The 26,451-nt window shown below is 43.1% G+C and overlaps 3 protein-coding genes across 3 annotated transcripts in view; all 3 read right to left on the reverse strand.

Annotated features, from left to right (window-relative positions):
• LOC309476094 (cell adhesion molecule CEACAM1-like) overlaps positions 1-26,451 on the reverse strand; it is a 161,225-nt gene that overhangs the window by 106,684 nt on the left and 28,090 nt on the right. The window lies entirely within an intron of this gene.
• The window catches only part of LOC309476146 (uncharacterized protein), a 122,742-nt gene that overhangs the window by 1,387 nt on the left and 94,904 nt on the right, over positions 1-26,451 (reverse strand). The window contains exon 4 of the mRNA XM_082139366.1: positions 2,130-2,251. Coding sequence (XP_081995492.1) covers positions 2,130-2,251 — 122 coding nt within the window. The remainder of the gene's footprint in view (positions 1-2,129; positions 2,252-26,451) is intronic.
• On the reverse strand, positions 9,967-25,473 carry LOC309476001 (uncharacterized protein; the record flags this gene model as incomplete). The annotated part of the gene is made up of 10 exons (XM_082139074.1): positions 25,422-25,473; positions 14,359-14,484; positions 14,227-14,274; positions 13,779-14,129; positions 13,516-13,680; positions 11,161-11,508; positions 10,913-11,077; positions 10,461-10,817; positions 10,229-10,369; positions 9,967-10,136 (listed from the first exon to the last, which is right to left on the reverse strand). The coding sequence occupies exons 2-10, from the start codon at positions 14,441-14,443 to the stop codon at positions 9,967-9,969; spliced, it is 1,830 nt and encodes a 609-aa protein (XP_081995200.1). The 5' UTR covers positions 14,444-14,484; positions 25,422-25,473.

A 26,451-nucleotide genomic window follows, 5' to 3' on the forward strand; every position in this document is an offset into this window, starting at 1 on the left:
TGCCGAAATATCGACCTCTTTTGAATTGTCAACTGTCTATATTGTATCAGAGGCCCTTTGCGATGCTTATACTGGTCTTCATTTGTACATGCACAGCGTAATTATTTATATTTTATGTTGGTTGTTTCAACCAATTTTCAAGCACTGCCTGCTACTGCTATCTAGTTAGCTAGCGCGACTTCGTCAGCTAAGAGTTCGGTAATGAATCGCTACCACCTTTATAGCAACTTTTATTTAATTTAATTTTTTGGGATATACTAACTTTTCATTATGTTATTATTGTCTTGAGTGAAGCGGCTTGTGAGAACAATGCTGGACCTTTAGGATTGTTATGGCCATCACCAGTCCTGTCTGTTTCATGGATCACCTGCCCCTGGTTTTTGTTTTTCTTGTTCACACACACACAAGCACACATTTTTGTTGTCTGTCATTGTTTAATAAAAAATATTTTATTTGAAAACCTTCATTTGTATCAGCCATGCTTAAATTCGTTTTTAATCTGTTATAGTTTTGATAATGTGTATGGCCTTAATCTTAAAATAATATTCTTAGTCTTAACATGATCATGTTTCACGTTGTGGTCCTGGGGGTGGCCACTTTCATCAGAAGAAGTGAGCTAGCTTCTAAGCGAATTCTGAACGGACCGCCACGGCAGACCTCTTTGCGTGATCACGAAGGTAGGCTATAATGGCTGAATCAAAATTTATAAGCAAAATCACAGGAATCAATAGCCTAATACAGCCCAGTTGTGCTAAAATAAATATCATGAGACGTCCATCATCAGATGAATGATATGGAAAAGTTAAGTTAGAGCCGCTAAAGCCAGTGCTACTACCCATGCGAACATGAACACTAAGCTTTTCCCTCCAAAAATAAAGCTTAAAACTTATCTCCAAATGCAAAACTGACATTAACAAAATGCAATAATGCAATAACAGCTGAAAAAGTACTTGGGTGTGTGTTTTATTTTATATTTACCGTTCAATAATGCAATCGCTGCTGTCTGTCCCATAGAAGAACATGACAGCCAGCGTACGTTTTGGAACTATTGGGGCTTACATGAACCACGTGACAGCCATAGCGGCGACATCAAAGAGTGTTGCAACTCTCTCTCTCTATGGCTCTGGGACGCAGTATATGGCTTTACACGATGACGATCGCTCTGATTGGTTTTAGGAGTTTTAGGTCTATCCAATTGCGCCCAGAGGCATTTAAGCGACGTCCGTTGGTGATGCCCCTTTGGAAATGAGTTATTAAAGAAGCTTTGCCAGACTGTTACGTATCAGAACGTTCTGGCGAAAGTGTGTTTATATTGTGTAGAACAAATGAGTGTGCGCATGTTTTCTTTTTGTTCTCTTTTTGCTCTCTTTTTGCTCTCTTTTTGCTCTCTCTCATTTTGCATTCATTTGAGTGTCACAGGTGCAGCTGATTAGAAGGGCGGGGCTGATGGACTACTCGTGTGAATATAAGCCGTGTGGAAGGCTTGTTCATCGAGTTCCCCCTCCTGCTTCACGCTGTTGTACAGTGTGTGTGATAAGAGTTGTGTCCGATACAGTGGTCCGGAAAAGCCGGTTGGCTGTCGTGTGTTTCTTTCGTAGAGTAAGCTGCTTGTGTGCGGCATTCCTGACTGTTAGCGGTATAGGACGGTAATTGCTTCATCTTGTAGCTTTAACTAAAGATATTGAGAGGTCTGAGGCCCTATTTTACTTTTACTTTTTCTCCTGTTTACTGGCTAGCAGGGAGGAAAGAACTGTACTTTTGTTATTTCTAATTCCAGGTAAGATGACTTAAAATTTAGTTAGAAGACCCGTTTTGTTTGTTGTTTTGGCCGATTGAATCCTCTCATTTTTGAATTATAATTTCCCTTTCATAGCGAATGAAGTCTCACCCCTATATGTAAAAATAAATCCTGACTTTCTGCTGACTACCTTGTTGTCGTTCTGTGTTTTCGGGAGCAGGAGATGGAACTCCGGGCGACACCTTTTAATAGGCGTCGCTCTATATGTTAGTGCATGTGGCACGTAACTCAGTTACTACTGGAGAATGGTCTGGTTTTAACCAGGCTAGTTTTTGATAGTTTTGATTGCCTCACTGGTGAACTGTGTTAAAAATAAAGGACACAAAATTACATTCTGTTGTATTGGCGAATGCATCTTGTGACGATAGTAAATCACACCAGCAGTTACAACTGCAGAAATCAGCAGAACACCAACAACTATTCCTGCTACAGCTCCTGAAGACAGACCTGAACCTGGAACAGATGAAGACAGACAGACAATGTTAACAGCTCGACTGATAATACATCCAGTATTTAAAGCCACACAAAGGCTTTTGTCAAACAGCGACCCCTAGAGTCGCTGTGGAATACTTGCACTGTCGTAAATATATTATATTATAACGTTTTTACATGATTGCAGCTAAATCACAAGTAAATAGTCTATAGTCTAGGCCGACTGTATAATTTAATTTGTGTTGTTTTTATTGGAATGTAAACATTACAAAATGCCAGATAACATCAGTTTAAGTTAAATGTACGTCGCATTATTTCATAACATTCGCCGTTATGATGTCATTAGACATGATTATTGCAATTTATCATAATAGTTTGCAAATTGTGCTCGTTTACACTATTTACAACCTCTACGTTAGGCTTATTTATGATAATTATGTGAGATATTGAAAGCTGTTCTCATGATAGTCGCAGGAATCAACGTCAACAGCGTCGTCTGATATCCCTCAGGACTACGTGATAAATACACCTCACAACACCCGAGTTCAGCTGGCAAACTAATTCTGATTTATCAAAACGATTCCATTTACACCTGGTCACATAAATGTATTTTTGCGAAACGGATTTAAATTCGATCTTCAATTCTCGCGCTATATGCAGATTTAATGGAGTGCACGTCACCGAAAGCAACAGATATGAGCTGCATTTTATAGATCATCAGCTAAAATTTCAAAATCAAAGACCGCAATAAGAGAGAGCAGTAACAGCCCTGGTAAGATCATTTCGTTTCTTTACTTTTAATGATGAAGATTGTGTGTTAAGCGTCTGCGACTTACTTTCACTTTGATTTGCGATAGTTTGCACGTTGGCTTGATGCAGTTGCTCATCTGCGGTGATGCGTGTTCCAGCGCGTCGTCATATCTGGATATAACATATATAGCCTGTTATAGCCTGTTGTTATAGCCTGTACAACGCTCTCACACGTTTTTTTTTAGTTTTTTTTTTTAGCATTTTTGGGAGGAGTACAATTTACATATGTGGTTTCAAAAACCATATGCATTTACACTTGTCCAGTTTCGTCTGGAATGCGTCTCAGATCTCCTCCTGAAGTGGTTTGAGGGATTGGATTCAAATCCGTCTCAAATGTGTTTCGGAGGGCATTTAAACCTGGACTTTTCACGATCGGATAGCTATCCGATCTGAGAAAATGCATGAAGTGGCCAGGTGTAAACAACACCGATGACAAAAACATACGCACGAAAGCCGAAAACAAACGCTGGTTGGCCTCTCACGTCCAAATTTGACGAAGTGGTGGGGGAAGTGACGTATGCCGTAAAGCAGTCGAATTTTGTAGTTCTTTTTGTGCTCTGGTTACTACCCGAACCCCGAAGTTACATAGTGCCAGTAAAAGTGATACAGACCCTGTCAGGCTATGGCAGACATGTCATTCAACCTATTGTAAGTTGATGTACCATCACAAGGATCTTGGAAATATATTATGAAGGTTGAAAAGTTACATAGTGTTGCTTTAACAATATATTTGACTCATATTTACACCTTTCTACCTTCTACATACAGCTTTCTGGTCATCAGTTGTATGATAGTGATTTTAACTGCCGGTGCCATTTATAAGTTAAATCAATAAGAGACTCAACAGAAAACAATATTCACAGGAAAACTGCATTTTTCAAGGTAATAAGATTAGTCAAAGTGTCATCGAGTCACAGTTCGCTTTTTTTAAAGAGTCCACAACCCATCAGTTATTGGGTTGATTTAAAAATATTGAACTTTTTTTTGTATTCCTAAAAGAAAATGCATTTAATGGCTGAATTATACACTCACCAATGAGAGAAACACTGAATCTCTTCTTCACTCTAGTGATGCTGAAGCTGCTGTTGTTGATGATGATCTGTAGTTTATAGAGTCCAGAGTCTGTGTTTGTGGTGTTTGTGATGGTCAGAGATCCAGTCTGATGATCCAGCTTCAGTCTGTCTCTGAATCTCTCTTTACATTGAACATCTGTACAGATCTTACTCTGATCTCCAGTGATTTCAGCGATGAGAGTGTTGTTAAAATACCACGTCATCACATCATTTGTGTTTTTAATTACACCAGGATCTAAAGTAACAGATTCTCCTTCCTTCACTTCATCTCATTCAGCAGCAGAAACACCTGAAACACAAACCAACAGATGATTCAATTCTAGATGAAAACAACAAATGCCACAACATGAGAGAATGAATGGAATTGCATAAACCATTTCTTAACTTTCGATCTGAAAAGAAACAATTTGTTTTGTACTCAAACCCATTTTACATATTTTACATTAAATCCTCATTTAAACAGATAATAACAGAAGCTGATCAGATGTGATTATACGTTGTCATCTCCCTCTGAGCTTGTCACGATCCACACAAGAACAGAAGAGAGGTAGATCCAATTTGCAGTATGTGGTTTTTAATGTAGGGTAATCCAATCTCATAACAGTCCAGGCAGGGGTCAAAACCAAGGTAGCAATTCAACAAACACAAGAACAACCAAACAGGTCTAACGACAGTACTCAGAAGTGGTGTGAAATACAAGGACTCCGTGACACATACTAAAACAGACAGGGTTATATACACAGGGAAATGACAATGCTAATGGGGAACAGGCTGAGTGCAATGATCAGTGATAAGGGACAGCTGAGTGCAATGAAAAGACAAGGATCATGGGGGATGTAGTTCAAGAGTGTGATGGACACCGTGGGGAAGGAGGACATCTAGTGGTGACCCAAGGAACATAAACCAGACACTGTGACAGAGCTCAACTGCAGCTTCCTATGAACAAAATGAACTGTTAAAACTAACAACTTGTCAATGGAAAAACTGTACGAGATCTGAATACTCTAAAATTAAAGCTGCAAGCAGCGATGAAAAGGGCCCTCGCACCCGTGCCACCGTCACCTGGCGCCTTTAGGAAAACAGAGCGCGGTGGGCAGTATGTAAATATAGGAGGACTATGTTAAGGTAATTTGTACTTGCCATACTTCCTGCTACCAGCAGGTGGCGCTATTAATATAACCGAATATGAGCATGGTCATGTGTTCAGGACAGGACTCTTATCAAACAAGTGTAGTTAGGGGCAGATTGGACATTGTATGCCTGAGTTACTGCAGGCTGTTTGTGGTTGCCTAGCAACATCAGAACTGTAAGCAATTTGAATATAGAACTTATCTGATGATGCATATATCACCCAAAGGCTGAAATTGGGTGTGCACATCTACATTTGTCAGGCCGCTGAGGACACGACATTCAATGCGTCGCAAAGACCTTAAGATTACACTCACCAAATTTGAAGAGGATCAGATCAAAACTGTAGGAGGAGTTTGTTAAAGTACAACATCAGGAAATGGCAAAAACTGCTCAAAATCTGACAGGAAGTTCAAAATAGCTGACTTCCTGTTGTGTTTAGGGCTACGCTCCAAGAGCACCTGTTTTAAAAATGGCTTATCTCACACCGTACCAATCGGACCCCGACTGTTATATATCATATTACCAGTTTCAAACCGGGAACGGAATGCCCGGTTCCGCAGGGTCCGGAGTTATGTACGGAGGCGGTTTTGCATCAGGAATCGGTGGATTGTTTAGAGGTCTTTACCGAATGGCTATACCTTTTCTTAGAAGAGGATTTAGTATAGCAAAACCCCACATAAAAGCTGCAGCAAAAAATATAGTAAGTGATGTCGTTACCAGTGCTCTAACAAAGTCATATAATAATAACAAAGAGCGGCCACGGACTCATGGTGATAGGTCGTAAAAGATTAAAACCCCCAGGGACTGGTATGAAGAGGGGGCGTCACTATATTCTAAAAACATGTCTCTGTTACATTGTATGTCTGATGAATGTTTTAAATCAGAACTGGATCTATTTACCCTTCCTTTAACGCAGACCGCTATTTAAAAAAACACGTACGTAGAAATTCCCCCAATTTCAGCTATAACAGACTCATCACCGGTTGAATTTTTCATAGCAGGGACTGGTGATGACTACACAGGTCTGAATAACACGTTGTTATATACCCGCGTCAAAATAACTAATCCGGATGGATCAGACATTGCAGACAGTGCACCTGTGGGTCTTATCAATTATCCTGGAGCGTCTATATTCTCACAGGTTGATGTATCTTTAGGAGATCGTCTAGTGTCACAGTCGTCCAACACATATCCCTATAGATGCATTATCGAAGCGCTCATTAATTATGGGGAAGATACCCTGGAGAGTAACTTTTCTGCTGGACTTTTTTACAAAGATACAGCGGGGTATATGGATGCCACAGATCCTACTGGCGCTAACTCAGGATTAGCAAAGAGGGCCGCGTTCACCAACGCCAGCAGCGTTGTGGAGCTACTAGCACCAATACACAGCGATTAGGGGTGTAACGATACGCGTATTCGTATCGAACCGTTCGGTACGAGGCTTTCGGTTCGGTTTTCGGTACGCATTACGTACCGAACGGTTCGTTGGACCATTTTTTCTGCCGACCAAAATTTCGTTATTTCAAATGAAGGCGCGTCGCGGGTGGCAAGCGCGCTCATAGAGGCTGGCGCGACCACAACATCAACTGGCAAATGCAATGTAAGGAACGAAACTGAGCTACTCTTATTGTGTTTGTGTGGACCGTTTATCAGTTTTGACCTGTGAAGCGGGACTCGCGAGCCCTATGTGCGAGCCTGATCAAGCAACACCACACAGCGCTAAGAGATCCAGACCAGTAAAGAAAGCATTTGAATTTCAAATGCTTTTTGAATTCGCCACTTAAGTAATAACATCGCTGCGATATCTAGTGAGAAACATGCACATTTCTCTGTTATTAACGGATCAAACAGCGCTGACGTGGAAACCAGGAAGAAACATCGTGCCATGAATGAACTTGGCCGGTGTCCACAGATCAGCAACATTCACCGTGGAATGGATTTGCTGTTGTAACACTAACTGCACGGTATGGAAGTTTGTCAGGAATAGTGGGCTATAATGCTTTCAAGTAACATTACGTCTGTTTTATTTTGACATTATGAATACAATTGCTGCCCTCAAATGTTAATCTGAACTAAAATAAACCTTTGTTTATAACTAGCCTACTACTACAATATTACATTTCATTTTGTCCAAGGAGCTGTTTTGTTTTATATGCTCTTAAGAAGAGTCAAGTATAGCTCCATTATTGCTCAGTAAAAAAAGCAACAAAAAAATAAAAAAAATCATACTTTATGATGTTTCATTAAATAAAAGAATAATTAAAAAAAAATTTAATTCAAGGAAATTTCTCTGGCATTTATTTATTTTGCTGTAGCCTATGGAAATCGCCAGCCGTGCGTCTGGGGCACGCACAAGCGTTTCTCTCGGCCACGGCCAAATATTCTATAGATCGGGTCTGTGTTAAACATTTCTCCATACCAGCAGAGGCGCGGGTCTCCAACCATGAAAATCTTTTCCTCAGAACGTTGCCAAAATCTATCATTTTAGCGATGACTGATAACTCAGCGTTTACAGGAGCCTACGACAAATCCGTTCGCCTTTAAACATTTTCATCTAGAATATCTGAATCTCACCTCTGATGGGGTTCATATGGGGGACACTCCCCTTTCAGCCACAATATAATTTGGGGAATGCCGTAAGAGAATTTTATCAACTGGTGTCCGCAACAGGCAAACATCTAAAGAATCAGTCTATCGCCATTGACAGAGAGGATTTTCTCAAAGGCTACACCCTCTACGCATTTAATCTTACACCCGACGAAGAATGCGGACAGCATGTGTTGCTGATTAGATCAGGAAATATTAGATTAGAAGCCCATTTTAGAGAGCCTCTAGAGCACACCGTTAATTTTTTAACTTACTCAATTTACGATTCTCTTCTTGAAATATCGAACCGGCAACAGGTGTTAGCGGAGTACTACTGAACGGCTTGAAAATGAACACGGTGCAGCTGACAGGAATTATAGATAGCATTTCCTGTAATGTAAATTTTTAGGGGAGGTCGCCTCAGATTACCTCCCCAAAGAACCTTTGATAGATGTACGGCCTTATTAATTTGTAATACGGACGAATCGGATGAACCGAAACAACACTGGCTAGGAGTATACATAGATCGAAAAGGTTTCGGTTGTTTTTTTGACAGCTTCGGTAATCCACTGATTGTTTCCCACCGGCCATTCTCGATTTTTTAAAAAACAATTCTACACAAGTTCATTATTCTACCTGACAAGTCCAAGATTATACTTCAGTCACCTGTGGACAGCATTGTGTCTTTTTTCTGTATTATATATCGCAAGGTTTTGAGTATGAAAATATAATGAAATTTTACCATAACGATAATCTGTTGCTTAGCATCACCAAAATTATGCTATGGTGTCTCTTTTTGTGAAAAAATTTAAACCCGTTGTCTGTGATAGTAAAACATTTAAATGTATCCAGTGTGTACAATCAGGTAAAATGTTCCAGTTGTATTAATTTATGTGTAACGAATAAAAGAATATGTATGCTATGTTGTATTATTTATGTGTCGATGTAACAAATAAAACGAGTCTTAAACAGATGAAACATTGCATTATTTTTTTATTTTGACATCAGAAAACAATAACACAATATACATCTTTTTAAAAATAATTTAAAAAAAAACACAAATCGCACAAAACACAAAAAGGTTTTATGAAATACACTAAAATGTCACACATGGTAATTTTTGTAAAACAGATAAACATATCCCATTATATCATCACATATTTTTGTTAAAAATTTAACCATTGACTTGCATCTAGTATAGGCAGAGAATGTCTAATAAGAGGAGAACTTCCACTCTCAGTAAACTTCCGGCTTCTGAACTGGTTGCAGTTCCACTCTGGCTCCATATGAGGGCGCTCACAGGACGAGTGCAGAATGAATGGAGGTCTATGGCGCTATACCTCTCAAAATCCACTTTCCTCAAGATATCCTTTTTTGTCTAGTAATTTGAATGTTGTATTTGAAAGGAGATGCAAAGAAATTACACATTGCTGGGTGTTAGATTTTTTAGAGTCACTTATTTGCTTTAAAAAGTCTTTTAAAATGTCAATGACATCATACACATCGTACGACCAGAGATACTGCTTTACAGCAATCTATCAGTCACTTTGGTGCTTTCGCGCTCTGCACTTTCTTTTCTCTCGATGCATCGACAACACAGCTGACACAGGTAAAATACACGTGCTAGAAGAGCTTTTGTTTTGTTGTTTTAAAAGACCACGCCGAAAATAAATAAAATGCCACGATGCCATCAAGCGGTATCTCTGGTCGTAATCAGTCCTTCACTGACCAATCAGCGTTCATTAGCTGAATGCTAGCCTGTTATGGGCAACAACAACTCAACCTGTAAAAAATCGAAAGGACATAAGTACTCGTTCATTCAACTTTCGACCTATAACCCATGTTGAACTTGCAAAACCTACAGTCAAATCTGAGATTTCGCAACGGCAATCGGGTGAAAGAGACAAATTTAGCCGTCTAGCTCCATAGACTCCCATTCATTTTGCACTCATTGGCGATCGCCCCTAGTGGAACTCTGGTGGAACTACAACCAAAATTCGGTACAATAGGACTTAATAGGGAGTGGCCAGGCTGATTAAAAACATTATCATCACTGGTGTGAGGTGTTTTTTCAAAGTTTTCGTAGCTACACTGCCAAAACCATCCCCGGTTGTTTTTCATTTAAGCGATTGGTCACGGTCGAGTAAGGTATGTTTTATCCTGTAAAGCATCCAGAAATTCACGCCAACCTATCGGACGTCGGTAGACATGTATCATCTGAGGCAATGTTACGCTTTTCAGCAGATCAAACACGTGGGATCCCGGAATGATTACTTCCAAATCTCTTTTGCCGTAATTTTGTTCTAGGAGTAACATAATAATAATTAATTATACAAATGATTTAATAGATAAAATATGACAAAGCAAAAAAAAAAAAAAATGCATTGTATCTTACCGGTATCTTCCAAAGAGTTTACACATGAGCTGGAACACGAATAATCTCTTGCGTGTAAATCCGAGAATTGCTTCTTGCATGGTCCGCTGGCTGACTCTTGACAATCTGTCGTAGATATACACTCATCCGGAAAGTTTTGTTCTGGAAAATAACATTTATTATTTAAAAAATTCAACAAATAAAAATTATGATGAGACAAAAAAAAAAAAAAAGAAAGTCAGTCATCACACACCCTCGCCAGGAAAGCTTATTTGCTCCCCATTGAGTGTATTATATCCCCCGTAAACTTGTCGGAGGCGCTTTATCCCTCTTCCGGTAGCACAGTGTTGCGTTCGCGCCGTAGAAAACGTAGCTCTGTCACTGGTTGGAGGTTCCTGATTTGCTTCGCATATGTCAGACACACTGCATTCAACAGCTGGAGAAGTTTCTGTCTGTATACAGACATACTGTTCAGGCGTACTCCAAGGTGTGATGTCATCGTATGTGTCATTGGACAATTCTGGTGACGCATCGGGGGTGCCGTCCAATGGTCGTGTAGATACCTCTAATGTGTGGATAGGCGTCTGTGATGGGGGGGCTTCTGGAATATCTGCCGAATTATTGTTACGACTGTTAGGTCTTTTTCTTTTTAAAGAAAAAAAAAAAAAAAAAAAAAAAAACGATATAACAAAATACATCACTCACCTTGAAAAAAATCCCCTGGCGAGACACCCTCTGGAAAGGATTTGTCATCTAAACCCAAACAAATATAATCTCTTGCGTGTAAATCCGAGAATCGCTTCTTGTATGGTCCGCTGGCTGACTCTTGACAATCCGTCGTAGATATACACTCATCCGGAAAGTTTTGTTCTGAAAAATAACATTTATTATTTTAAAAATTCAACAAATAAAAATTATGATGAGACAAAAAAAAAAAGTTAGTCATCACACACCCTCGCCAGGAAAGCTTATTTGCTCCCCATTGAGTGTATCATATCCCCCGTAAACTTCTCGGAGGCGCTTTATCCCTCTTCCGGTAGCACAGTGTTGTGTTCGCGCAGTAGAAAACGTAGCTCTGTCACTGGTTGGAGGTTCCTGATTCGCTTCGCATATGTCAGACACACTGCATTCAACAGCTGGAGAAGTTTCTGTCTGTATACAGACATACTGTTCAGGCGTACTCCAAGGTGTGATGTCATCGTATGTGTCATTGGACAATTCTGGTGACGCATCGGGGGTGCCGTCCAATGGTCGTGTAGATACCTCTACTGTGTGGATAGGCGTCTGTGATGGGGGGGCTTCTGGAATACAGTGGGGCAAAAAAGTATTTAGTCAGCCACCACTTGTGCAAGTACTCCCACTTAAAAAGATGAGAGAAGCCTGTAATTTTCATCATAGGTACACTTCAACTATGAGAGACAAAATGAGGGGAAAAAAATCCAGCAAATCACATTTGTTGTGGCAATTTAATTCACTAAACAATCATCTTTGGCGTAAGAGACAGTCTGGAATCAAATGATCATTAAAAAGTAATTTATTCTTGCAAGAAGGCCCAGTTGCCACACAGAAGTCACAAGTACAGTCTGTGGAACAAGTGCGACCAGGAGAGAGAGGCAGGCCAGTCTTTATACTGTTATCTTCAAGGTTCTCTAAACACTCCATAGATGGATAAGACACTCCACCAGTGATCCTATTATACACTGAACTTTAGTTTAGCTTAACTTGCAGCCTGCAAGTCCTAAATTGGACACCCTTTGACCTTAGGGGTCAGGGCCTCGGCGTCTCCCCCTCTTCTCCTGCCTCACAGAAGTTCCACATCAATCATTATATCACATGGTCAGCAGCACACATAGAAGTCAATCCTGTGTATGTTAATGAAAATCAAAGTAAGTAATGAAAATCAAAAATCTCCCATTACACATTGTAGAATTTTTAATGAATTAATTGGTAAATTCCTCGGTAAAATAAGTATTTGGTCACCTACAAACAGGCAGGATTTCTGGCTCTCACAGACCTGTAACAACTTCTTTAAGAGGCTCCTCTGTCCTCCACTCGTTACCTGTATTAATGGCACCTGTTTGAACTCGTTATAAGTATAAAAGACACCTGTCCACAACCTCAAACAGTCAAACTACAAACTCCACTATGGCCAAGACCAAAGAGCTGTCAACGGACACCAGAAACAAAATTGTAGACCTGCACCAGGCTGGGAAGACTGAATCTGCAATAGGTAAGCAGCTTGGTGTGAAGAAAGCAACTGTGGGAGCAATTATTAGAAAATGGAAGACATACAAGACCACTGATAATCTCCCTCGATCTGGGGCTCCACGCAAGATCTCACCCCGTGGGGTCAAAATGATCACAAGCAAGGTGATCATTGTTTTTTTTTGCACAAGGTGCACAAAATTGATCATTGCACAAGGTGAGCAAAACTCCCAGAACCACACGGGGGGACCTAGTGAATGACCTGCAGAGAGCTGGGACCAAAGTAACAAAGGCTACCATCAGTTACACACTACGCCGTCAGGGACTCAAATCCTGCAATGCCAGACGTGTCCCCCTGCTTAAGCCAGTTCATGTCCAGGCCCGTCTAAAGTTTGCTAGAGAGCATTTGGATGATCCAGAAGAGGATTGGGAGAATATCATAGGGTCAGATGAACTTTTTGGTAAAAACTCAACCCGTTGTGTTTGGAAAAAATGCTGAGTTGTATCCAAAGAACACCATACCTACTGTGAAGCATGGGGGTGGAAACATCATGCTTTGGGACTGTTTTTCTGCAAAGGGACCAGGACGACTGATCCGTGTAAAGGAAAGAATGAATGGGGCCATGTATCGTGAGATTTTGAGTGAAAACCTCCTTCCATCAGCAAGGGCATTGAAGATGAAACATGGCTGGGTCTTTCAGCATGACAATGATCCCAAACACACCGCCCGGGCAACGAAAGAGTGGCTTCGTAAGAAGCATTTCAAGGTCCTGGAGACTCCAGATCTCAACCCCATAGAAAATCTTTGGAGGGAGTTGAAAGTCCGTGTTGCCCAGCGACAGCCCCAAAACATCACTGCTCTAGAGGAGATCTGCATGGAGGAATGGGCCAAAATACCAGCAACAGTGTGTGAAAACCTTGTGAAGACTTACAGAAAACGTTTGACCTCTGTCATTGCCAACAAAGGATATATAACAAAGTATTGAAATGAACTTTTGTTGTTGACCAAATACTTATTTTCCACCATAATTTGCAAATAAATTCTTTTTAAAGTAAAAAAAAAAAAAAAAAAAAAAAACGATAAAACAAAATACATCACTCACCTTGAAAAAAATCCACTGGCGAGACACCCTCTGGAAAGGATTTGTCATCTAAACCCAAACAAATATAATCTCTTGCGTGTAAATCCGAGAATCGCTTCTTGTATGGTCCGCTGGCTGACTCTTGACAATCCGTCGTAGATATACATTCATCCGGAAAGTTTTGTTCTGGAAAATAACATTTATTATTTTAAAAATTCAACAAATAAAAATTATGATGAGACAAAAAAAAAAAAAAAAAAATGTTAGTCATCACACACCCTCACCAGGAAAGCTTATTTGCTCCCCATTGAGTGTATCATATCCCCCGTAAACTTCTCGGAGGCGCTTTATCCCTCTTCCAGTAGCATAGTGTTGTGTTCGTGCGGTAGAAAACGTAGCTCTGTCACTGGTTGGAGGTTCCTGATTCGCTTTACATATGTCAGACACACTGCATTCAACAGCTGGAGAAGTTTCTGTCTGTATACAGACATACTGTTCAGGCGTGCTCCAAGGTGTGATGTCATCATATGTGTCATTGGACAATTCTGGTGACGCATCGGGGGTGCCGTCCAATGGTCGTGTAGATACCTCTACTGTGTGCATAGGCGTCTGTGATGGGGGGGCTTCTGGAATATCTGCCGAATTATTGTTACGACTGTTAGGTCTTTTTCTTTTTAAAGTAAAAACAAACAAAACAAAAAAAAAAACGATATAACAAAATACATCACTCACCTTGAAAAAAATCCACCGGCGAGACACCCTCTGGAAAGGATTTGTCATCTAAACCCAAACAAATATGTATATATATTATTGTCGGAAATCATCCATAAATTTTTTTATAATAGATTGTTGTAAAATACTCACAAAGCTCATTCAGAATTTGTGGAAAATCTTCATCAAAATATAGGTCCGATAAAGTCCCTTCCATTTCATGTTGACCTCCAGCCATTTTTGTAGGGATTGCGATCCAGTGACTCACTTGAAGTAATACTGCTTAAATGAGAATAGTCTGGCTCATTTTTAAAGATCGCTCGACGCAATTTCAAAAACACCTTTTTCCCGCCTCATCTTTCTTTCAAAGAAAGCCTTCATCTCCACATATAATAAAACATACAGGATAACACCACATGGGATCAAAACATCAATGTAGACATTGCGATGCCGTGTATGTGTGTGGGATGAGGTGAAAGAAGGAGAATTAAAACATTTATAAAAGGAAATAAAAAAAAGATATAAATGATACAGTTTTCAACTGATTAAAATGAGTTAAAGTAGTAAAAAAAAAAAAAAAAAAAATACAAACTGATACTTATTTTGCATATAGTTTCACGCCAGGTAACTATCTATCTTAAATTATAATCAACCTCTCAGGTGAGTGTCACTCTGTGGGTGTGGTATGGGGGTGTGATGGGTATGTGCGTGTGTGTGTGTGTGGCTGAGCCACCGCGAAGGCTGTGCAACCCTTACAGATCTTAAAATGTTAGAAAACAGGATGAGACTTGTCTGATGTCTGATTTTTTTTAATAACTTTTAGAGAAATGCAATTTAAACTTTTTTTCATTGTTGTTTTAACGTTTTTTCATTATTATACATTGTTTTAAAAGTGATTTTGAACACTTCAAATGTAATGAAAGTACAAGTGTCTTCTTTAATATAAAAAACCCTGATCTCACCTCTAACCATGTCTTTATTATACATTTCTTAAAAAGTTAATATATATTGTTTTTGAAAAATTTTACATTGAACAAAAACGTACTCGGTTACTAACGTAACCTCGGTTCTCTCTAGAAGAGGGAACGAGTACTGCGTAAGATATCTTACGCTCGGGGAAAATCCTTTTCCGCGAGATATTGAAGCCAAAAATTATCCTTAATTTTGTAATAATGCAAAACGCGTTGCAGCAGCAATGCAGACATAGGCGAGACAGCTCGCGCGCCTATTGGCTGCTCTGCGGCAACTGCAGCAGCCTATCGAGCGAGGCCTGGCGTGACGTCAGACCCAATCAGGGCACTTCGCGCCCGCTGCGTCACGTCCCGCCGAAATGGGCGTGGTCTAGGCCTATAAATATCGCTCGCAGGCAGCTATTATCTGGTTTTTCATCATCGAAGCAACCAGAGCGTGTGCATGCACGGCAAGATACGCAGTACTCGTTTCCTCTTCTAGAGAGAACCGAGGTTACGTTAGTAACCGAGTACGTTCTCTTACGAGAGGTCTCTCGTACTGCGTAAGATATCTTACGCTAGGGGACCCAATGTAAAACGCCGTGCATGCTGAGATCTGACACCAAAGACCCAAGGGCGAAAGCCCGGGGTACATATAGTGCACAATCACTCAGGGAACTCACAGGGAGTCCGGGAAGAGGGAGGGGTGCAGCCTCACTTTTCCACATATAGTAGCGTCGATGGGACGCGAATTTCGTCATACAGACAGGGCGGGGTACGGCCTGAACTGATGGGGAAAAAGTGGGTCTTACACAGTTTGCCCAGCTTTATACTGTCGAACATTGAGCTGTGCTCAGCAGACGCAGCATTCTGAGCTGATCGCATCAGGTCAGATAATACTGGTAATTTAGACCGACAGCAGCCTGGCCTGCAGGGCGGGAACCTCTAGGTTATAAAACCTTATAAATGTAGACGGGGAGGCCCAGCCTGCCGCCATACAAATATCTTGCAAGGCAATCCCACTTGACCAGGCCCACGAAGAGGCCATGCCTCTCGTGGAGTGCGCTCTGACACCCAATGGGCACTGCATGCCCTTGGAGGCGTATGCCAGCGCTATAGCATCAACTATCCATCTGGATAGGCTCTGTTTCGACGCGGCTAGTCCCTTAGAACGTCCGCTAAACGAAACAAAAAGCTGCTCCGTCTGTCTGAAAACAGACGAGCGAGACACATAAGCTCGTAATGCCCTGACTGGGCAAAGGAGGCTCGCGTCTTTTTCCTCATCAGGGACCGGTAGGGCTGACAGGGAGATAACCTGCGCCCTAAACGGTGTGTTGAGGGATTTTGGAACATAACCGTGCTTAGGTTTGAGTATAACTTTTGAGTCATTGGGCCCAAACTCCATGCACGCCGCGCTCACAGAGAGCGCGTGCAGATCCCCTATGCGCTTCACTGAAGCGAGAGCCAGCAGAAACACCGTCTTGAAAGACAGGTGTTTCAAATCGATTGACTGTAAAGGCTCAAATGGCGCACCTTTCATGGCTTCCAGAACCGTAGAAAGGTCCCATACGGGGACTGAGGGAGGTCTGGGAGGATTCAGTCTCTTAGCCCCTCTAAGGAAGCGGATGACTAAATCGTTCCTTCCTATTGACTGACCAAGCGTTGTTTCTGAGAACGCTGCTATAGCCGCCACATAAACTTTGAGCGTGGAGGGGGCCCTGCCCCCATCCAACAGCTCTTGTAGGAAGGAAAGCACCTCCGTCACACCACAGTTTGTGGGTGACACACCACGGGCTGTGCACCAGCCCGAAAACACCGACCATTTCGAAGAATAGAGTCGTCTTGTAGACGGAGCTCTAGCCTGCGTGATCGTGTTTAATACTCCTTTAGGGAGTCCAACATGTACCCGTTGATGGCCCAGACATGAAGGGACCATAGTTCCGGGTGAGGATGCCAGATCGAGCCGCGGGCCTGTGAGAGGAGATCTCTCCTCATTGGTACTGGCCACGGGGCAGTACTTGCTAACTGCATCACGGCTGGGAACCAAGGTTGGTTTTTCCAGAACGGTGCTACCAGCAGTACTGAGCATCCTTCTTCCCTGATCCGTTCTATCACCTGAGGCAGGAGAGAGACGGGGGGAAAAGCATAGAGCGGGCGGCGGGGCCACACATGGGCCAGCGCGCTCCTGCTCTTGGAGAAAAATTCTTGACAGTGAGCGTTTTCTTGAGACGCAAACAGGTCCACTTCCGCTCTGCCGAATTTCTTCCACAGCAGATGGACTGTCTGTGGGTGTAGAGACCACTCGCCTGCCGGAACATTGTTCCTGGACAGTCTGTCCGGTCCTATATTCAAGATCCCTGGCACGTGCGCTGCTCTGAGCGAGCGCAGGTTGCACTGAGCCCATACCAGGAGGCGTTCTGCCAGCCTGTACAGTTTCTCGGATCTGATGCCGCCCTGGCGATTTATGTAAGACACCACAGACATGTTGTCCGAACGGACCAAGACGTGGTGACCTTTTATTTGGGGACAAAAACGCGTCAGCGCGTTGTCTACTGCCAGCATTTCGATGCAGTTTATGTGCAGGAGCTTCTCCCGTTCTGACCACTGGCCGAAGAACGGTCTGCCCTCGAGCAGCGCTCCCCATCCCGAGGTGGACGCGTCCGTGGACACCACTTTCACCCTCGAGGAAGTCCCCAGGCTTACACCTGATTGGTACCAGTCGTTCGCTTTCCAGGGTTTCAGAGCTGTAACGCATTTCTGATTGACCCTGAGGCGAAGCAAACCGGGTGCCCACGCTTCGCGTGGGACTCGCGCTTTCAGCCAAAACTGCAGCGGGCGCATGCGGAGCAGACCCAGCTGGAGCACTGACGATGCTGAGGCCATGAGACCTAGCATCTTCTGAAATCTCTTGAGCGGGACAGACGCGCCGCAGCGAAAAGAGTTCGCTGTGCGTCGAATGTCTACCGCGCGCTGTTGTGATAGTCGCGCTATCATGGATAGTGAGTCCAGTTCTGTGCCCAGGAAAGATATTTTCTGACTGGGTGACAGGGAGCTCTTCGCCCAGTTGACACTCAGACCCAAATCCTCGAGGTGATCGAGTAAAATGGTCGTGTGTTCTATGAGCACTGCGCGAGATTGCGCTAGAATCAGCCAATCGTCCAAATAGTTCAGCACTCGCATGCCTCTCATTCTGAGGGGTGCGAGCGCCGCATCCATGCACTTCGTAAATGTACGGGGTGCTAGGGACAAACCGAACGGCAGGACTGTGTACTGATATGCCTGGCCCTCGAAGGCGAATCTCAAATATCGCCTGTGACGTGACGCTATCTGTATTTGAAAATACGCGTCTTTCAGATCTATTGACACAAACCAATCTCCTTGGCGAATCTGCACAAGGATTTGCCTGGTCGTGAGCATCCTGAACTGTCGCTTCACAAGCACTTTGTTCAGTTGCCTTAGATCTAGTATGGGTCTGAGACCCCCGTCTTTTTTCGGTACCAGGAAGTATCTGCTGTATAGCCCTCCTTCGCTCTGATCTTGAGAAAGAGGCTCTATGGCCCCTTTGCTCAATAGTTTCGTCACTTCGGCTCGAAGTAGATGTGCTACTTCTGTTTTTACCGTGGTCTCGACGCGCGCCACATAGCGGCGAGGGCGTCGGCGAAACTGCAGCGAATAGCCTCTTTCTATAATGTTCAGCACCCACTTCGAAACCCCGGGTAGCTTTGCCCATGCGTCTGCATGGATAGCTAGGGGTTGAATACGAAGCGCGCTCCGCTCGCTCAGCGATGGAGAAGCTTCGGTGTGCTGTAACACAAGCGTGGCGCTCGTGACGTTTGAGGCATGGGGCGCGCTGATGACAGCGGGCAGATTGCCCGCGCTCGACTCCTCTGCGGTGGTTAACCGCGAGGGGGAGGGCTGGGCGGTTCTCGTGGGAACTGTCATGTCTATGTGTGGATGTGGGCGCGGGACAGCGGGCACATTTATCACACCGAAAGCATCGTTCGCTTGCGTGAAGCGAGTGCACGTTGGTTTCGTTTTTACAGAAACCGTGAGACATGCATAACGTGGTGTTAGTGGGCACTGGGTAGTGGGCACGTTCACCATGTTTGAAGCGCAACCGATCTGAGTCGGTTTTATGTGCGCGAGCCCTGTGTGATGGGCTGTGCTTGTGTGTAGGGATGGGCACTGGGCAGTGGGCATTCTTACTACACATAAAACACCATCGGCCGTGGCCGGGACACCAGAAAATACACTCTTTTGGGGATTTATCTGGGTAGCCGTGAAAACGGCATTTGTGTGCAGGCAAGCGGGTGACAGAACCGACTTGTTGGCTGCAGAAAACACTGGAACAGTCACATTTTCTGGAACTGGACGAGCGAATAGCTTTGGTGTGAGTCCGGCCGCAGCGGTACTGGAACACCGTCGTTTTCCTAGCTGTGCTAGGACGACTTCGGGGCCTCGGGCTTCACCGTGATCCTAGGTCGCGAGCCACGTCCTGCGGGGCGGCGACCGGATGAGCGGGAGCGCGGTCTCGCGCTTCTGGCCTGGCGGCGCTGTGAAGTGGAGGCAGTGGACGGTGGCTGTGGCTGTGAGCTCTGAGCAGACGGTTTCGCACGGCCTGCTGCAGAGCTGGAGCGCTTCGGGAGGAAGTGCTTCATAGCCTGAGACGCTTTCTGTACCTCTGCGAATCTCTCCGCGAAGTCCTTGACGGAGGATCCAAAGAGGCCTGTGGCGGAAAGCGGGGCGTCGAGGAACGCGGTGCGTTCAGACTCGGCCATTTCCGAGAGCGTCAGCCAAAGATGTCTCTCAGACACGGTGAGAGAAGCCATAGTCCGTCCAATGGCTTGTGCTGCGGACTTAGTAGCACGAAGAGCGAGGTCCGTGGCACTCCTTAAGTCCGGCACGCAGATCGCGTCAGATCCTTCCTCATCCAGCTTACGGAGGAGATCGGCCTGGAAGATCTGGAGCGTTGCCATGGTGTGCAACGCTGACGCAGCTTGCCCGGCGGCGGAGAAAGCGCGGCGGAGCAGGCTTGACGTCGTGCGGCAAGCTTTAGAGGGCAGGGCCGGCTTAGCGCGCCGTCCAGCGGAGGGCGGGCATAAGTGGGCCGCTATCGCCTCTTCAACCGGCGGCAGCGAGAGGTATCCTTTGTTCTTGGCATCGTCAACGGCGGAGAATGCCAAAGAAACAGCAGGACGCACTCTAGCAGAATAGGGGGCGCTCCAGGACTTGGCGACTTCTTCGTGTAACTCAGGAAGAAAAGGCGCCGGTCTGGACGCAGGCGAAGCGCACTCCCCAGGCAGGAAAAATCCATCCAGCCGGTTGTGAGCGGGCTGCTCAGGCGAAGACCACTCGAGGCCGAGGCTCGCCGCGGCCTGTGCGAGTACTCGCATGAGTTCCGTCTCAATGGAAGCTCTCTTGCCTGACGACGTGCGGGCAGGGGGTGCGGGGTCCTCAGTGCCCGCCCAATCCTCACTGCCTGACGCCAGGATAGAGCAGGAATCATCCTCTCCCAGCAGGGCTTCCTCATCCGCGATATCAACGGAAGCGGCGGCAGACGGCGGCCGCTGTCCGTCAGGAAGCGAAACAGAAGAAGCCGGGGAAGCAAGCGGGCGAACCGGCGAGCTTTGGCGGCTGAGGGAGGGTTCCGGGGCCCGCTGGGCACGGCGCTTTTTACGGCGCGACGCCGCGGCGGGCGGGGGAGCAGTCTCGGTGAAGACGGCTAGGCGAGTCCTCAGAGTCGCCATTGCCATCAGCTCGCAGTGAGGGCATCCGCCGTCAGCGAGCGCGAGAGCTGCATGTTCCTCACCCAGGCAGGAAACGCAGATCACGTGGCGGTCCCCGTCGCTGAGTGTGGCTCTGCACGAGCCGCAGGAAGGCATCTTTAGAAAGACGCTAGCTCTTTTAGAATGTGTGTCGCGGCGGCGACACACACACACAGAAATACAGTGTAATAAAAGAGAAGGATATAAGCGCCGGAAAGCGCAGCAGGAAGGCAGGAAGGCAGGAAGGCGGCGCGGCCAGCGACTTCAGTGACTCGTCCCGCTGAAGGTGCTCTCTCTCGACGGCGCGGCTTCTAATCCAGCTCCAGCGATGCGTGTGCTTCGCTTGAAGGATGAAAAATCAGATAATAGCTGCCTGCGAGCGATATTTATAGGCCTAGACCACGCCCATTTCGGCGGGACGTGACGCAGCGGGCGCGAAGTGCCCTGATTGGGTCTGACGTCACGCCAGGCCTCGCTCGATAGGCTGCTGCAGTTGCCGCAGAGCAGCCAATAGGCGCGCGAGCTGTCTCGCCTATGTCTGCATTGCTGCTGCAACGCGTTTTGCATTATTACAAAATTAATTTTTGGCTTCAATATCTCGCGGAAAAGGATTTTCCCCGAGCGTAAGATATCTTACGCAGTACGAGAGACCTCTCGTAAGAGAACAAAACACACATAAAGAATGGGGTTGGGCTGAATGGGGGAGCGTGGGAAAAACCGCCGAAAAAAAAGTGGGAGGGAAGGAGATGTCCAAACCGGAAGTGGGAGGGGCGGCAAAGGGTCAAGCTCTTTTTATTGGTGCAATAAACCTGTCACTTTGATGAGTTGTGCACCTTTTACTCTCTCTACTGTTACTGCATTCAGATATCAAATACAGACATAAAAGAATACATGAAAATAACATTTCAGTAATCACACTGGTAACTTCTATAACAAAGTAAAATCTCCAGAGAAGTCATTTAACTCATTTGATATTTAGAACTGAAAATATTGATTAATACCTTGATTATAACATATACATTGAAGCAGCAGTGGATTCCAATCCACCTCCTTCACTACCATTGACAGCGCTGAGGAAAAGGGCTACGAGAAGCTCCCTCCACTGGACGAAGCCATTTCCGCCACGTCCAGTGGAGGGAGCTTCTCGTAGCCCTTTTGTAGCTTTCCATGCTCCAGTGGCTGGCCAATCAGTGGACAGGAACAACCTGGTTGTTCGCTTTCTGAAGGACTCTAAGCGACTAAATCCTCCTCGCCCTGTCACGATCCCCACATGGGACTTGTCCACTGTCCTGAGGGCCCTCAGGGGCCCTCCTTTCGAGCCACTCCAGCTGGCCGACTTACGTCCCCTCTCGCTAAAGACTGCCCTCCTGCTAGCTCTAGCATTGGTCAAGCGAGTGGGTGACTTGCAAGCGCTCTCTGTGAGCCCTTCCTGCCTTTAGTTCGGGCCTAACGACTGCAAGGTCATCCTCTAATCAAGACATGGATATGTGCCCAAAGTGCTCTCGACTCCTTTCAGAGCACAGGTTACTTCTCTCTCTTCTTTTTCCCCAACTGTGGAAGTGCAGGAGTCTCATTTACTCTGCCCCGTTCGGGCTTTAAGAGTATATATTGAGCGCTCGGCCCCGTTTAGGCAGTCTGAGCAGCTTTTCATGTGCTTGGGCAGCCGCACCAAAGGTCTTCCGGTCATGAAGCAGAGGCATGATTACCTTGGTTTGGACTTCCATGGGCCTACAATGCCCCATCAGAAGTGAAGCACACTCATGCTGCATGACTTGGCTTATTGTTGCTTCAGTCTAATTAACCTGATTTCCTATGGCAGAATGTCCGCTTATATAGAGACCTGGCCCCGCCCATTTCAGCCGGGTCTGGCTTTCATGCCATAGGTTCTTTCTCTCTGCGTGACGACCATTGGCTCGTGCAGTTTCACTGCGTGATTTTATTAAAACTTCAGTAAATCAGAGAAAAATTATTTTTCCCATTGCGTCTAGCGACGCAGTACTCATTCCCGTTATCTCAGGGAACCGAGGTTACGTTAGTAGTATGAGTAAGCATGCATGAATCACAAATGTATCACTCCTTTGAGTTGATTCTGTTCAAAAACTTGATCAAACAAGTTGGCAAAACTGTCTAAATTGGTTCACGAATCAGTTTGAATAATTTGTTTAGTTCCCTGCATGAACTGAATGGTCTGAAGCGGTTTCTCACTCGGAGTTGTAACAGGAAATTTTTAAAAACATCAAGAGCGTTGGATGAAGTGGCTGTGGACCTAGGGGTGTGCGATATCACAATTTTTTAAATGTCTGCACAATCTACTTTTTAAGAAATATCGTAGTATCGGGCTACAGTGCATTAAATCAGTTGCAGTTCTGGCGCCTCCATCTCAACAATGCGACATACATTCACATTACATGTTAACGTAGAGGTAGAGTTACATTCAAGGGACACTGCAATTCACAAAAGTTCATTATTTGCATGTGCTTTAAAGCCTTGCTGGTTAAACATTTCAGTCGTGTGCTGATGCGCTGTTCTAACATGCGCTTTTCTAAGAGCGTACACCCTAAGCGCACAGATACTAAAAAGCATGTCAAACAGCGCATGGTTACTGGACTAAGTTATATTTTGAGTCTTATTGTGCTAATACTGTCAAATACACACAAGGTTTACATAAATACAGTTGATTATGTCTAAAGTGAAAGCAATCATTTGAGAGAAAATCTGGTGCATGTCATATGCGTGTACACTACAGGCCAAAAGTTTGGACACATTACTATTTGTAATGTTTTTTGAAAGAAGTTTCTTCTGCTCATCAAGCCTGCATTTATTTGATTAAAAAAAAAAAAAAAAGTAATATTGTGATATATTATTACAATTTAAAATAATTGGTTTTCAATTTATTATACTTTAAATTATCATTTATTTCTGAGATGCAAAGCTGAATTTTCAGGATCATTACTCCAGTCTTCAGTGTCACATGTGACATCCAGTCTATCACATGATCCTTTAGAAATCATTCTAATATTCTGATTTATTATGAGTGTTGGGAACAGTTCTGCTGCCTAATATATTTGATGAATAAAAGGTTAAAAAAAACCCTGCATTTATTCAAAATAAAAAAATATTTTCTAATACTATAAATGTTCTTTACTATCACTTTTTATTAATTTAACACATCCTTGCTGAATAAAAGTATTGATTTATTTCAAAAAAGAAAAGAAAAAAATACTGACCCCAAGTTACTGACCAGTAGTGTATATTGTTGTTACAAAAGACTTCTATTTTTAAAAAATTTGCTTCTTTATTTTGATTTTTTTACTTTTTATTCATCAAAGTATCCTAAAAATTATCACAGGTTATGAAAAAATATTAAGCAGCAGAACTGTTTCCAACTTTGATAATGAATCATCATATTAGAATGATTTCTAAAGGATAATGTGATAGTAATGATCCTGAAAATTCAGATTTGCATCACAGAAATAAATGATAATTTAAAGTATAATAAATTGAAAACCAATTATTTTAAATTGTAATAATATTTCACAATATAAAAAAAATATAAAAAAATCTGTATTTTTAATCAAATAAATGCAGGCTTGATGAGCAGAAGAAACTTCTTTCAAAAACATTACAAATAGTAATGTGTCCAAACTTTTGGCCTGTAGTGTATATTAGATGCATGTCGATGTTAAAGTGAAAATACCCGAGTACCCGAAAGTACCTAATTGTAAACATGCTGCCGCTTGTCCTTAAAGGGATAGTGCACCCAAAAAAATCTGTCATTATTTACTCACTCTTATGTTGTTCCAAACCTTAATTCATTTCTTTCTTGTGCTGAACACAAAATAAGACATTTTGAAGAATGTGGCTAACCAAACAGTTGCTGGTTCCCATTGATGTCCATATAGGAAAAAATAAACTATGGAAGTCACAGGAGACCAGCACTAGTGGTTACCCACCTTCTGCAAAATAACTTTTATTTTCAACAGAAGAAAGAAACTTTTTGGGGTTTAAAAAAATTGAGAGAGTATATAATGACAATTTTCATTTTTGGGGGAACTATCCCTTTACTGCTAATAAAACAAAAAAACACAAAGAGAAAAATCACTCACTGCTCGGGCGTGAGAACTTTAAAGGAACACGCCGACTTTTTGGGACTTTAGCTTATTCACTGTATCCCCAGAGTTAGGTAAGTCCATACATACACTTTTCATCTCCATCTGACGCACCCACCGCTAGCCTAGCTTAGCATAAATACTGGAGGTAAACGGCTCCAGCTAGCATACTGCTCCCAATAAGTGACAAAATCAGTCAGCATTTTCTTATTTAACAGATGTCTACCTCATATGAAATGATTTTACTGCAGAGTTTTTGAGATAGGCCTATGTCACATTATTACACTTCAGAGGCATGTACAAAATATCTAATTTCTAATAAGTAGAAAAAAATAATGGCCAGCTCTTATTTTAAAACATTAAAACATCAATTTTAAAACAGCCTGCCATACCTGAAAGTGATACACAGACAGGCTTAATGTTGCTGTTTCTTCTTTTCAAAGGTATGCTTCGTCATTTGTGAGGATGGAGTGTTTGTGTCTTTGTCCTTTTATAACCAACATGCAGAAATCCCCAGGTCTTCAAGAGAGAATTAGGGGGACTTCCTTCCTTGGCTTTCTTTAGTGAAAGCAAAAGTAGCATAGTATTTAGATAATCTCTTACTACCAGCCGGCAAATTGTATGAGTAAACTATTTTATTTTTTATTTTTATATCATTTTTGTATAGGGGAGAGCGGGGCACAACCTAACGCTTTTTGACTTTCTCAGTTTGTGTAAATCTACTTATGGTTCAGAGTATTTATTTTTTCCCACATTAATTTCCCACGTCTAGTACAATTATGTGTTTTTGTTTTATTAATACAGTATATACTTTTTTCTTGATATACCCCGAAAGAATGGAAGTGAAATGTGACAACATGCCCCATAGGTGGGGTACATTGTAACATGTGCAGGGGCACATTGTAACATAACATATGACAGCTAAAAATGTTATCTGATCTAATAAAAAAAATATACAAAACAAACTAAAATATTTTCTAAATAAAATACAATTAAAAAACTTTTTCATATAAAATAATGGCAATTTTTAATAATTAAATATAAACTCATTTTTGAGTTTTGACTACGAACACATGAAAACACAGCTATACAACATAGTTCAAAACAAATAAATAATTAGTAATTTCTGAACATTGACACTCAGTCTTTATTCACCTTTTTCTCACGTTTTCTCAATAAAATTAATAAAAGTATAGAATATAATAGCATATTTCTAATAGGGGCACATTGTAACGCAGTGTTACAACATGCCCCCGCCTGCACAACTGGGATTTAAACCCGGCTAGTGTCTTCTGCTAGTTAGCGAAGCATTAAAGAACTATCTCAACTGTTAAATAACATATTGGAGATTAAAATAATATCAGATTTGTCTTATTTTAAATAAACACAAAAAATAGAGATGAAAAATTAACTTAGGTAAGA

The sequence above is a fragment of the Leuciscus leuciscus genome, assembly GCF_965113295.1.
Source record: "Leuciscus leuciscus genome assembly, chromosome: 15".
In the NCBI taxonomy this organism is placed as follows: Eukaryota; Metazoa; Chordata; class Actinopteri; order Cypriniformes; family Leuciscidae; genus Leuciscus; species Leuciscus leuciscus.